The 14,500-nt window shown below is 39.7% G+C and overlaps 1 protein-coding gene across 3 annotated transcripts in view; it reads right to left on the bottom strand.

Annotated features, from left to right (window-relative positions):
* Chuk (component of inhibitor of nuclear factor kappa B kinase complex) overlaps window positions 1–14,120 on the bottom strand; it is a 33,861-nt gene extending 19,741 nt beyond the window's left edge. For all 3 annotated transcript variants that reach the window (XM_042689521.1, XM_042689522.1, XM_042689524.1), the window contains exons 1-9: window positions 13,944–14,120; window positions 10,481–10,575; window positions 7,866–7,980; window positions 6,646–6,715; window positions 5,447–5,535; window positions 4,876–4,965; window positions 4,634–4,758; window positions 4,374–4,481; window positions 3,246–3,381 (exon numbers count right to left, since the gene is read on the bottom strand). In XM_042689521.1, coding sequence (XP_042545455.1) covers window positions 3,246–3,381; window positions 4,374–4,481; window positions 4,634–4,758; window positions 4,876–4,965; window positions 5,447–5,535; window positions 6,646–6,715; window positions 7,866–7,980; window positions 10,481–10,575; window positions 13,944–14,048 — 933 coding nt within the window. In that variant the 5' untranslated portion in view covers window positions 14,049–14,120. The remainder of the gene's footprint in view (window positions 1–3,245; window positions 3,382–4,373; window positions 4,482–4,633; window positions 4,759–4,875; window positions 4,966–5,446; window positions 5,536–6,645; window positions 6,716–7,865; window positions 7,981–10,480; window positions 10,576–13,943) is intronic.
* Window positions 14,121–14,500: the final 380 nt, after the last annotated feature.

The following is a 14,500-nucleotide window of genomic DNA, read 5'->3' as shown; positions in this document are numbered from 1 at the left end:
AAGTAAAGAGCTGTTTGTGATGGTACATTCCTTTAGTCCCCACACTTAGAGACAAAGGCAGGAAGATGACAAGTTCAAGGTCAGCCTTGGCTACATAGAAAGTTCCATGTCTATCTATACTACATAGTGAAACCTGTCTCAAAAGAAAAAAAAAAAAGCACAGTATTATTCCAAGGCCACTACTATTCACTTTGTTTAGTTCTTAACATACAAAGACATGTCATTCTGAGAATGCAGGTTCTAGGTTGGATAACCAACACAACCAATAAGGGAATGAAAATATATTTGATATAGACAACAAACAGTATTGTCTTCCCATTCCCAACTTTATGTGAATGCTTTGGTTTCAAGCATAATATACACAGAGGCCATCTTATTCATCTATAGCACCCATCCCTCATAGTCCCCCCTCCCCTGAAATATGGCATTATTCTTTTAAATTCTTCCTTTCCCCCACTCTTTTCTTTTCGGCAGTACTGGAATTGAACTCAGGGTTTCACTACTTGAGCCATGTCTCCCTAAGTCATTTCACTTTCAGTCTGTTTATTTTAAGATAGGAACTCATGCTTTTGCCTAACAAGTCTTGGACCTCTATCCTCCTACCTTTACTTTTTAAGTAGCTGTGATTTATAGGAAAGTATCACCATGCCTGGATTGTTTCTGAGACAGGGTATCTAATTTTGGCTAAGCTAGCTTTGAATCATGCTCTTCTTCCTGTCTCAGCCTCCTGAGTAGGTAAGATTATAGGCATGTACCACTCTATCCAACACAATTAGATTTTTTTACATATAAAATTTTAATATAGTCAAAACACACAACTGGATTTTTTTAGATTATAAAAACGTCCTCTTTAATCAAGGCTGGTAAATAGAACAATTATTTCAAGTGAAATAAAAAGTTTCCAATTCAATGAAATACAAATTCATAAGTCTTCCCACATATAACACCCAGAAGGAAAAGCAAAACAGTAAATTTACAAATCCCTGAAACAGCCCTGGTCTGACTCTGAGATGCTTCTTCCACCTGCCAAATGTGTTCTGCTGGATACAGAGTACACTATGTCTTCTGGAGTCACACTCAGCTGAGGCTGTAACTCTCACAGCACTCATCTAGCAGGAGTATAGTAGTGATGGCTCTATTTAAGAAGCAAAGCAATCACCAGCACAGTCAAACAGTATATATTGAACACCTTTAAATACCAAAGTGAAAAATAAGAAAGCACACAATAATGCTATCAGAAAAATGTCACAAAGTATAGAGAGCAATGCAGCAATGCAGTTTGGAGACTGAAAAGTGGCTCTGTTCTCCAGCTTCATTCCTTTAACTTCTTGGGTAGTGATCCCTAGAGCAAAAGATGTGAGTTTCTGGCTTATGTATCATACAATAAGTCCATCACTAAGCTTGCTGAACACCAAAATTCTTCTATTCAGATCTGATAGCAAATGGGTTTTAGAGACCAGCTTGGCTTTGTCTTTGAGTAACATGGTGTGCTAGTTCTCTGACTACTTGTTATCTTATTTGTCCCAATAATAAATTTGCTAGTGTGACATGATGGACGGATGGCTCTGCCTATGAACCTTTAGGCCAGGGCTACCAACTTCCAAACAACTCCCAGAAGCATGACTTGATCTTTTGATATATTATAAAATGATCATATATCAATCACTGACATAGCTATCACCTTCTCATGATTATCATTTTTGTACCTTTAACCAACATCATCATATCCCTCAACCCCTTTAGATTGCACTTTGGATATTATCCCCTTTCAGATATGTTTTGCAAATATTTTCCCTATTCCATAAAATCCTTTTTCATTTTGGTTATTTCCTTTGTTGTGCAGACACTTCATAGTGTGAAAGATCATTGTCATTTCCGCTTATAAATCCTGATACCAGAGTTTAACATGGTACTACAGAAATACCAAATTGTTTATAACCTGAAATTACTCCTTGTTATGTAAATTCTAAACATCTTAACAACATTGCTAGCTTTTTTAAAGTATACTATTAACAGACTTTCCTTTAGAAAACTATTATATCTAAAAGGGGGGGGTCTTCAAAACTGACAATACATTTACAGTATAGTTATACCACCTGAGACTTCCCATGCCTCCCCAGGTGAGGCTGCTTTCCTACCATGACAGCTGTCACTAAAGACAGTAGAAACTCAGGATGAAAATCTTAAAATGAAAATGAAAATCTTTTGCACAAGACATGTCAAGGTTGGGCAGTCATAATAGCATCCTACTACCAAAGCACAACCAGACAAGAAATAAGAGGGTTGAGAATTTAACTCAATGGTAAAACACTTGTCTAAAATTCACATGGCTCTGTGTAGATGAGGACAAGCACAAAGGAGATCATACTGGGCAGAAAGACAGCATGTATCAAAGCACCAAAACAGAGAAGGGTCTGATGGCATAAGTAAAAGTGACAAGTAGTCTGGAATGAGGTAAAGATTAAAAGAAACAGTTATAATGAATATACTTAGTTGGGGTGGTTCTGCATTAGGAATACCAACAAAGCCGAAATCAGTTTAAATGTGACTTGGTCTTGCTAGTTTCTTAAGACAGATGAGCATTTTCAGAAGGTGAGGGGCATTTACTCTGCATAGATAGGTTGAAAAGTTAGGTATAGAGCGATATGAATGCCAGTTAGGAAACTTCCTCACTGAACCAAACCCGGTATGATTAAACATAAAGGAATGAAATGAGAATGGCAACAATGTGGTAAGGGAGAAAATCCAAAAGGTGCTTTAAAGGAATAACCAATAAAAATGGCTTAGAAAAAAATAAATACAAAAGCACTAGTTCTAAGAATACAATTTCCCTTTTCAAATTAACATTGAGAAAAATTATCAAAATATATTTTTTTTCAAAAGAAACAGAACTTCAATATAGACCTTAAGAAATAGATCCTACCAGGTGCTGGTTGCTCATACCTAGAATCCTAGCTACTGAGGAGGCTGAGATCTGAGGAGGCTGAGATCTGAGGAGGCTGAGATCTGAGGAGCCTGCTTCAAAACCAGCCCAGGCAGGAAAGTTTGTAAGACTGTTATCTCTAATAAACCACCAAAAAGCTGGAAGTGGAGTTGTAACTTAAGTGGTATAGTGCTAGACTTGACTATAAAACTCAAAGGTAGCACCCGGACCCTGAGTTCAAGCTCCAGGACTAGCACCAAAAAAAGGAAAAGGAAAAATAAATAAATAAACAAACAGATAAAGAAACCCCACTAAAACGAACCTTTAAGTTCAGAATGTGATCCATTAATATAAAACATCTTGGTTGCTTCAAAGTAAGATCAACAGGTCCCCCTCTCTGCTGTGGGTCCCAATTCAGCATCAACTGTAGCCAGTGTTCCATGGGCTCTACTATTAAACTACAAATGAACAAAACTAGGATAAATATCATTATGTTCCAGTTTTTCTTTAGCATTAGTAAAAGGAAGTTTATAAGGTATTCATTTTCTTGCCTATCACTTACCTGTACCATCTTAAGTCTTAATTTTAAGTAATTAATGAAATGATGGGACCAATTTCTTCCATAAGAAAAGCAGCCACATAACTTTGCTACTGCTGATAGATCTAATTCCATCCTCCAAGAAGCCCATTTGCCTCTTTATCCCTAGTCCTCTTAGTACCTAAGCTCATCAGTCAAATGGCAACAGTTTTCAGCCTCACTAGGTCAGTGTTGTCCAATAGGGTAGCCACTGATCACAATGCTATTTTTTTGTTGTTGTTAGTCCTGGGCTCAGGGCCTAGGTGCTGTCCCTGAGCTTTTTTTCACTCAAGGCTAACACTATACCACTTTGAGCTACAAGCACCACTTCCATTTTTTTTCTGGTGGTTAACTGGAGACAAGAGTCTCATGGACTTTCCTGCCTGTATTGGCTTCAAATCATGATCCTCAGATTTCAGCCTCCTGTGTAGCTAGGATTAGAGGTATGAACCACAGGCACCCAGTACACAATACACAATACAACAATACACAATGCTATTTTATTTAAAGTTCAATTCTTCAGTTGTAGTAGCTTGTTTTGACGGAGGGGGGGAGAGGAGGAAGGGAGGGGAGGTGGTGCTAAGCATCAAACTTAGAACCTTGAACATACTACTAACCCTCTACTACCAAGCTTAGACACCCACCCCCTTTCAAGCTCATTAAGATTCTTGTGACCAATACAGAATGATCCTGTAGTCATGGAAAGTTCTACTGGATAATGGTACTCAAAACAGACTACTCTACTGTTCTTCCATTACATTAGAAAAACTGAGACAAATTTCCTCCAACTTCAACATACTTACCTACAAAGATTATGTATGTGGACAACCCTGGAGAAACTGAGGTAAACTTCCTCAACTAGAATACACTTACCTACAAAGGCTATTTGGTTGAGGTAAATGGCTACTAAACTGGACTTCTCCTGTCATCTCTTCACATGCAAATATACATTTTGGATCCTTCTTCTTAATCTTCTCATGCCTTTAAGAAAAAAAGGGACTTCAGATTACAACCTACTTTTCGCCAAAACTTAAGATTTCTTGTCATTAAATTTCATTCAATACTACTAAAGAAAAAGTAAAGCAGGTAATTGAAAAAAAATTTACATTTCAATTAAATATGCCATGTCTTACCAGGTAAATGGCTGCAAATGATGCAAAAAAGGCCTATATCCAGCAATACATTCAAACACCATGGTTCCAAAGCTCCAATAATCAACAGTAGCTGTGTAAGGTTTATTCTCAAAGAGCTCTGGGGCCTTAAGAAGAGGGGAAAAAATGCTTTAAATGCCAATACTGTAAGGGAAAAGATATTTTAATTTGAATTTAATGAGAATTTTATACATTTAAATTCAAGGAAATAATACAAATCTCACCAGATACTGTAGTGTTCCAACAAAAGATGTACAGAGACTTCCTTGATCAACATCTTTGGCATATCCCAGATCAATTATTTTATGCATTATCTATAAAACAAGACAAATTAAGTGAAAGTGGCTGAAATATTTAAAAAGGAAAGGCTGGCATGTAACTCAGTGGTAGAATTCTTGCTGAACCTGTACTAGGTACTAGATTGAAGAAGAAAGAAAAGGGAGAATGAAGGCGGGACTTCTTTCTTAGGAGGCTAAGACCTGAGGATCATGGTTCAAAGCCAACTGGATAAGGAAGTTTTTGAGACTCTTATCTCCAATTAACCACCAAAAAGCTAGAAGTGTAGCTACTGCTCAAGTGGTGGAGCAGTAGCCTAAAAAGCCTAAAAGTGTCCAGGACTTAATACCAAGCCCCTCCTCCCCCCAGCCCCCACCAACTATTCTCCAGTGTGGTAAGAACTGAAGCAGAGAATGATGAGAATATTGTGGATGCACAGCAGGGACAAAAAACTCAAAGGCTGACCATATCAGGGAGACTATATGCAAATGACATGACAATTCTATAAGTTTTACCTACCTTTCCACCAACATCCTGAAGAACTATATTTTCAGGTTTTAGATCTCGATGTATGATTTTGTTTTCATGCAAATACCGAATTCCAGATCCTAAATAAAATTCAAAATATATTTTGAATATACTTTAACTCACTGAAGCAATGATTTAAAAAATTATCTTATATTTTGCATTGATTTGCTCTGATGGTCAAATTTATATGGACCATTATACATGTGTAACTAATATTGCAGTCGTTCAGAAAATACAGAACAATTAAACAAATATTGAAGAATTTTATGTTAATTTAACATATTAGAATTAACATTCTAAGAAAATAAAATAGGGCTGGGAAGGTGGCTCAGTGGTAGAGTGCTTGTCTCCCATGCATGAGGCCCTGGATTCGATTTCTCAGCACCACATAAACAGAAAAAGCCGGAAGTGGGTGCTTTGGCTCAAGTGGTAGTGTACTAGCCCTGAGCTGAAGAGCTGAGGGACAGCACCCAAGCCCAGAGTTCAAGCCCCACGACAGACAAAAAAGAAAAAAGAAAACAATAAATTGGAAAAAAAATCCTAAAATTTCTAAATTACTTTCTTCAACTAGACTTGGGCTCCTAAAAATGAAAAGCAATATCAAAATATAATGGCTTTTGCTAGCTCCAAGGGCCTATGCAGTGGTTATTTTAAGTATTTTTCAGTAGTAATTCTGATAAACAGAGACTTTTACCCTAAGAGATGGCAATTACATTGTCAAAAAAGTACTATGTCATTTGGGGGTGGAAGAAAAAAATTGAAAAACATTTTACAACATCGATCAGCAACTGGAACAACTATTAGATAAAGAAAGGCTCTTGGGGGGAGGGGGGAGGCTGGGAAGGGAGGTGAAGGGTAAACAAAGGAGGAGGCTGCAATGCTTGGTAAGAAATGTATGCATTATCCTGACCATGTAATTGTAACCCCTCTGTACAGTATGTTCTCAAATAAAATTTAAAAAAAAAAAAAAAAAAAAAGAAAGGCTCTTAATCAAAACCAAAGAATAAATAAGAAAGTATAATAATTTTAATTTAGTATCAACTGCACTAGATTTTTATAATTTCCTATAAATGTTAAAAATCTCCATGCTTTGCATATTTAAACAACTCTTAGTCTCTATGCAGTACACAGAATCTTTTGTGGACTACAGGGCATTAAATTACAATGGCATTTTAATATTGAATACATACCTATATCACTCAGTAAAGAAAGTATCTGGCTTTCTTTAAGTCCACAACAATTTTCTGGTTTGTTGAGAAGCTAAATTTGGGGGGGAAAAAAGAAGTTAAAAAATATGTACTGCAAACTGCTGGGCATTAATAGTACACATACTAATCATTATACTCTAAGAGAACATTAATATGAAAAAATAAGTAATGATGATAAATTTTAAGAAACTGTATATGTGTGGGAACAGCCAATACTGAGTTGCTGGTAATCCCAGCACTCAGGGAGGCTAAAGCAGAAGGATCCAAAGTTCAAGGGGCTCATATCTGTAGTCTCAACTTCTTAGGAGACAGAGGTTCAGGGCCAGTCAATGCAAAAAAATTCACAAGACCCTATCTCCATAGAAAAGCTGTGAATGGTGGTATACACCTGCCTTCCCAGCTGTGGAAGGAAATATAAACAGAAGAATTATAGTCCAGCTGTGGAAGGAAATATAAACAGAAGAATTATAGTCCAGATCAGCCCAGGTAAAAAGCAAGACACTATCCCCAAAAGGACTAGAAGTATGGCTCAAGCAGTAGAGTACCTACCAGGCAACCATAAAGCCTTAAGTTCAACCCCCCTCCCCTACAAACACATGAAAGAAAGAAAGGAAGAAAGAACAAAAGAAAGAGAAAAAGGAAGAAAATAAAAGAAAGGAAGAAAAGAAAAGGGAAGAAAAGAGAAAAAGAAATCAACAAATCCATACTGAGGATTCGATGTGTAAATGTCATGTTGAGGCTCATATTGAAGATCAGGGGTAGAGGTATCTGAAACTGGGAAAGGTTGAAACATCACACACACAAACACACATACATATCTCCATATGGACTCATTTAAAATGGGATAAGAAAGACTACAATACAAAGACAGTATTTTTTTGATGTCTTGCTAACAATCTTATCTTGGAAATGCTCATGCTAAATTAAGGTTCAACAAATAAAGCTCTTTCTGTCTTTCTGAAATAGCTAGATAGTAAATACTTCAGGCTGTACAACTAATATGTCTCTATCACAGCTACTCAATTCTAAAAGAGAGCAGTCATGAGCATGGACTGTGCTCCAAAATAACTTGATTACAAAATAGCTAGCAGGCCATAGTTCTCTGATTCTTATCCTAGGTCTAGTTTAACATATTGTGTATGATTTAAACACTGCTGAAGTTTGTGATTTATTAGCTCATCATCTCAGAATATCTGCACTACCTTCCGGAGATCCCCTCCAGAGCAGTATTCCATTGCAAGAAGAGGCACATCATTAATCAAAAAGTTCAGTTCCTCAGGAACATCACAGGCCTTTACGACATTGGCATGGTTCAACCTAATAAGAAGGGAAAACATTATAAACAAAAATTTTCCAGGAAATTTGAAATCACAGCTAAACTGAGGGGGAGGGTAGTTGAGATAAGGGAGAAAGACTGGTATTATTTATAAAATTGTAAATTCTGACTTGTATAAATAAAAACTACTAATTTAGAAGGAAAAATGCATAAAATACTATCATATTTCTTTTTTTTTTCTTGTGAAAATACTGTACAGAGGGGTTACAATTACATGGGCAAGATAATGAGTACATTTCCTATCAAGCATTGTAGCCTCCTCCTTTGTTTCCCCTTCCCATCCTCCCCACCTCCGCCCCCCAATCCTCCCCGCCCCCCCATCATTATATTTCTATGTGCCAAGGAATAAGCATTTTACATATATTAACTTGCCACAATCCTAATACACGTAGATTTATTAATAGTCTCACCACACAGGAGAAAATGGAAACAAGCATAAATTACTTAAGTAACATATGACTGAACAGTAAGTAGGTATTCAATAGACTTAACTATGATAGTCTGGCTTCAAAGCCTATTATACCGCCTCTCTTGTAGTTATTCACAATGTTACCCAGAAGTGAGCACTATGCACATATTTTCTTCCAGGTTGTAATCTATACATAAATATAATACATACTTAATCATGTTATATGCTTTGTTTGTTTGGTTGTTTTTTGGTCAGTCGTGGGGCTTGAACTCTGGGCCTGGGCACTGTCGCTCAGCTCTTCAGCTCAAGGCAAGTGCTCTACCGCTTGAGCCACAGCTCCACTTCCAGGTTTCTAGTGGTATACTGGAGATAAGAGTCTCATGGACTTTCCTGCCTGGGCTGGCTTTGAACCAGGATCCTCAGATATCAGCCTCCTGAGTAGCTAGGATTACAGGCATGAGATACTGGCACCTGGCTATGCTTTCTTTTAGTAGCTCTTCTTTTTTTAAACAATAATTTATCATCATCATCCTCATGAGGCAATGGATTCCAAAACTGGAATAGACTTCCATGTCCCAGGAACTAAAGAAACAGTATCTCCATATGGAGGACCAGAGGATTTATATTATTGAGTTTTCTTGATGATTCTGCCACATAATGAGTTTGAGAGCCATAAAAAGAGAGTTGAGCACAGCACTACAGTCAGAGCATTCATCTCAAATCTAGTCTACCAGCTATTAACTATCAGTATGAGTGTCACCTGTGTTTAGGAATACCTAAACACAAGGCTGTTATGACTACTACAGGAATGATCTCTAAACATACTAATGATGGACACAGGATCTGTGAAAGTTTAAAATATGTCTACTTCTACCTTTCTTTTCTTTCTTTCTTTTTTTTTTTTTTGTCAGTCATGGGGCTTGAACTCTGGGCCTGGGCACTGTCCCTGAGCTCTTCAGCTCAAGGTAAGCTCTCTACCATTTGAGCCCACATCTGGTTTTCTGGTGGTTTATTGGAGATAAGAGTCTCACGTCTTTCCTGCCTAGGATGGCTTTGAACCACAATCCTTAGAGCTCAGCCTCCTGAGTAGCTAGGATTACAGGCTTGAGCCACCGGCACCCGGCTCTACTTCAACCTTTCATGAGCTTAATTTTATTCTCCTTGAGTACTTAGTGACTCATATCTAAAAAACAGAATGCAATGGAAAAAATGAAGTGTGACTTCCAAGGAAATTTCATGAGAGATCTATCAGCTTGCATTTTTTCTCACAAAGACCCACCTGCCCTGGGGAAGCTCATGCCATGTCATTTAGATAATCATGCTTTCCTGGGGAGAGGCCAACATAGTGAGGAATTGATATCTCCAGCCACAGCCATGTAAATGAGCCTGAAAGCTAATACTACAGTCCCAGTCATCTCTTTACATATCTGTAGCTCCAGTCAACATTCTGAATGTCTCAAGGAGAGGTCCTCAGCTAGAATCACAGAGCTATCTTAATTCTTAAACTACAGAAACTAAAGGTTTATAATTTCAAGCCACTGAACCTGGGGATAATTTTCTACAAAACAATAGATATATTATTTAACAGAAGTAGGTGCAGAAGAAATGAGAACAATGATTTCTGCACTAATTGTACAGCTGTCCAATATCCAAAAGAAAAAAATTCTGCTTTTAGAGGGCCAAGTTCCCTAATACTTAGCTAACTTTTTAAACTAAGCTTTCTTAATCATATTATCTGAAATAGAATACATATGTTTATTACAGAAAAATATGCTCCCTAAAAGGTCCTGAGAAAAGTAGATTTCTGCCCTCTTTCTCTATGGCAACAACTGACTAGCTGTAGAAGTGAAGATATGGGAAGCTGGGAAGGTGGCTCAGTGGTAGAGTGCTTGCCTCATATGCATGAGGCCCTGAGTTCAAAAAAGCTGGAAGTGGTGCTGTGGCTCAAGTGGTAAAGCACTAGCCTTGAGCTGAAGAGCTGAGGGATAAGAGCATGCAGGCCCAGAGTTTAGGCCCCAGGACTGGCAAAAAAAAAAGAAGTGAAGATATAATAAGTTATCAAGTACACTTACTTCTTCATGATCTGGATTTCATGGCACCACCGTTCTCTGTTTTTAGTACTTAGCTCTAGGCGACATGATTTAATTGCTATTTTGAGATCAAGTTCCTGTCAAAACAGAAAAATCAACAAGAAATATAAATAAATAATATTCTTGTAATCAAACAAATGTCAAACCAGGGAAACCATACTTTTTTTTTTTTCTGGTTCTGGGGTTTGAACTCAGGGTCTGGGTGCTGTCCCTGTGACTTTTTTTGCTCAAGGCTAATGTTCTACTACTCTGGTTATTACTTCACTTCCACTCTTTTTCTCCTTCTCCTTTCCCTCTATCTCTATGCTTCCATGTCCTGCGGTCTGCAGTTTGGTCTCCACCACACCACCCCCAATAAAATTTTTTCTGCCTGAAAAAAAAAAAATAACTCCACTTCCAGCTTTTTGATACTTAATTGGACATAAGAGTATCACAGACTTTCTTGCCCAGGATGGCTTCAAACCCCAAACCTCAGATCTCAGCCTCCCATGTAGCAGGACCTTAGGCACGAGCCACTAGTGCCTGACTAACAATATTCCTTTTAGTTTTATTAAGCATTACCCATCTCTCTCTCTTTTTAAAATTTTATTGTAAAGGTAATATACAGAGGGATTACAGTTACATAGGTAAGGTCATGAATATATTTCTTTTTGAACAGTGTTTCCCCCTCTCTCATTTTCACCTGTTTTCCTCCCCATTTCCCTTCTCCCCATGTTGTAAAGTTCATTTCTAACATAGTGCCTGGTGAGTGTCACTGTGTACTGATTCATCCTTTGTCTGTTTCTGTGATTCCCTTCCCTTCCCCAAATCAGATAAACTTACATACAAAGGGTATAGAAATAACAAACAGTATCAACAGGGAATAAACAAAATGAACAAAAACTATAGCTCTCTTTAGCCAATAATTTAAATAAACTAAGATTATTAAATAAACGCATTAAAATGAACTCTTAAACTGGGGACTTATGCAAAAAGTGACTGAAACTAATTCTGTAACAGGTCTCTTCAGAATACCATCTTATACATACTGCTAGAAAAATTTAAAATTCTGTCTCCCCAAGGATCCCTTTCTTTAAATTCAGTCAAGACAACTAACAAAACCCCAAATGTCAGCATAACTAAAATGAAAACTAGACTTCAGGGGTCCCTGGCTTCAAAAACAGCAATAAATAGTGTTCATATGAACAAGGCTAGTGCAGGAAAAGCTCCAAAATCAGAACCTTACCTTTGCATTTCAAATGACATAGAAAAAAATCCTACGAAGCTCTAAACTTCTGTTTGTGTATCTATAAAATGCACCTAACACCTCTTTTTATTTTTTATTGTGAACATACTGTACAGAGGAGTTACAACCACATGGGCAAGATAATGAGTACATTTCTTATCAAGCATTGTAGCCTCCTCCTTTGTTTACCCTTCACATCCCTTCCCAGCTGCCCCCTGCCCTCCCCCCCCCCAACACCTCTTGACTATGAGATTTCTAGCTAATTCTGATTAAATTTAAAGCCATCCAATTCATATTACACATATACTGGCAACACTAATAATACATCCGAGGAGCCCCAGTCAGGGCTATAGGCTATAGTGCTTCAGAGAACTTTCAAAATGTGTCTTTAGTTTTTCTCTCTCTCTGTTTTCCTTCCTTCTTCCCCTTCCCTTCCTCTTTTTATTTTTTTAGTGCAGGGCTCAAACCCAAGACCTTGTGCATATCAGGGATGTACTCTACTACTGAAACCCTATACCCATTTATAAAGTACTCCATGGTATTTCTAAGACTTCAGTGGACCCCAAATCTCTTCCATTTAAAAGGCAATGAATTCAACTGAGGGAAAACAAAGGAAGGGGTGACATTACCTAAAAAAAGAATTGTACACATTACCTGACTTAGGAAATGGAAACACCTCCTTAATAATAACAATAAAATTTTATCTATCTATCTAGTGAAATAGAAACAAAAAAGAGAGCATGGAAACAGAAAGATAGAATGGGCCTGGCATGGGTAGCTTACCCATATTATAGGAGTAATGGGATGGGATTACTCTACTCAGAAGGCTGAGTGTGAGGATAGCAGTTCAAAGCCAGCCTAGGCATGAAAAGTCCATAAGCCTCTTATCTCCAACTAACCATCGAGAAAAAGGTGGAAATGGAGGTGTGGATCAAGTACTAGCCTTAAGCACAAAAGCTCAGGGACAGCACACAGGCCCTAAGTTTAAGTCCCAGGACCAGCACACATACATGAAAAATCAGAATGCTACTGTCAGGAGTTAGGGAGAAGAGGAAATGAAGAGCTGTCTAATGGGAACAGAGTATCAGTTTGGGAAGATGAAAAAGTTTTGGAGATGGATGGCAATGATGGTTTCATGCCAGTGTTGATGTGCTTAATGTTACTGTATTAAAAATGATTAAAATGGGGCTAGGAATTGGCTTAGTGGAGTGCTTGCCTTGCATGCATGAAGTCCTGGGTTTGATTCCTCAGTAGCATATAAACAGAAAAAGCCAGAAGTGGTGCTATGGCTCAAGTGGTAGCGTGCTTGCCTTGAGCAAAAAGAAGCTGAGGGACAATGTCCAGGCCCTGAGATCAAGCCCCAGGACAGGCAAAACCCATATATATATATATATATATATATATATATATAGTTTGTTTGCTTGTTTGTTTTTGTGGGTCATGGGGCTTGAACTCTGGGAAGTGGTAGTTCGGGCTCTATTCACCTAAAATGCCCTCCGGGAAGGCATGAAACCTTCTACTGGCCAGGCACCAAGTTGTGCGGATGTTCATTGGAGCATTTTTCCTCCTGGGAAAGGGTTCATACTTTTTAATTGGTGTATCTAAAGCCACGTGACTCACACATAATTAACTGCTGTTACAATGGTTAAGCGTTCTCCACTAAAGCAGATTTCCTTAGTGTGCTGTTAGCTGTCTTCCACAGAATAACCCCTTCCCCCCGACTTCCAATCTACCGACTTCCCTTTGAAGCCACGATCGGCAAGCAGTTCGCCCTCATAGCTACCTGGAATACACCCCCTAATCCTCAAGTTTACCAAGGCTCCCCTTCCTTGCCTACAGAGACACCCGACAGTGCCCGGCCGGTCCTTCCGCCCTGTCTTCTCTCCCATTCACACTCACACGTACGCACTCTGCGCGCGTCCCGACAGCACACTCACGGAGACACACGCGCTGCCACACTCGCGAAACCGCTGCTCACATCCTGACACTCCTAACACAGTTCTCACCACACTGGCTCGGGACCCGGCTGCACGTACGGACCTGCCTCCCAGGCTCCCAGGCACCGCAGCGCGCGCGCGCACACGCACCACACGCACACTCGCTCACGGGCCCACAAACACGGCCCAGGAACGCGCCCACAGAGTCCTACCCACTGACAGCCCGGGGTTCCACCGCCGCCCGGACAAGCCCTCCGCCGCGCCCTCTCGCGCCCCGCCTCACCTTATGCTGGTACAGACAGACGTTCCCGAAGCCACCCGTGCCAAGCCTCTCGCGCATCTCCCAAGGCCCGCCCGCGCCCGGCCGCAGCCCCGGGGGCCGCTCCATGGGGCGGGAGGGCTAGCGGCCTCAGGCGGCGCCGCTGTTCCCAGGCCGGTTCCGGGACCGCCGAGACTCGCGGTTCTTTCTTCTCGCGAGATGTGCGTCACTTCCGGTAACGGCTTCGGGAAGAGCTCCGCCCCCGTTTAAGCCTAAGTGAGGCCTGGGCTGCTGAAAAGAAGTGAGGAGGACGGCCGGAGGTTCTCGGTTCATCCTCTTTAGCGCCTTGGGCACTTTCCCGTCGCAGAGGACCTACGTATGCCTTTCTTAGTTTTGAGAAATAAGACCTCTCCAAATCCGACACTCTCTTCCAAACACATTCCAGAGCTGTCTCCCATGTCGGTCTCTTCTAACTGAGTCATCCTCTCCACCGGTTTGCGTTCGGGACTCAACCGTCCATTTTCCAGCCCTGGACCCGCTGAACCGACCGTGGCCAAAACCACCTGTGATTTAAGTAGTGC

This window comes from Dipodomys spectabilis, unplaced genomic scaffold (genome assembly GCF_019054845.1).
Source record: "Dipodomys spectabilis isolate Male_0828 unplaced genomic scaffold, ASM1905484v1 ptg000125l, whole genome shotgun sequence".
NCBI classification, from domain to species: Eukaryota; Metazoa; Chordata; class Mammalia; order Rodentia; family Heteromyidae; genus Dipodomys; species Dipodomys spectabilis.
This window is presented reverse-complemented; position numbering and strand designations above follow the sequence as displayed.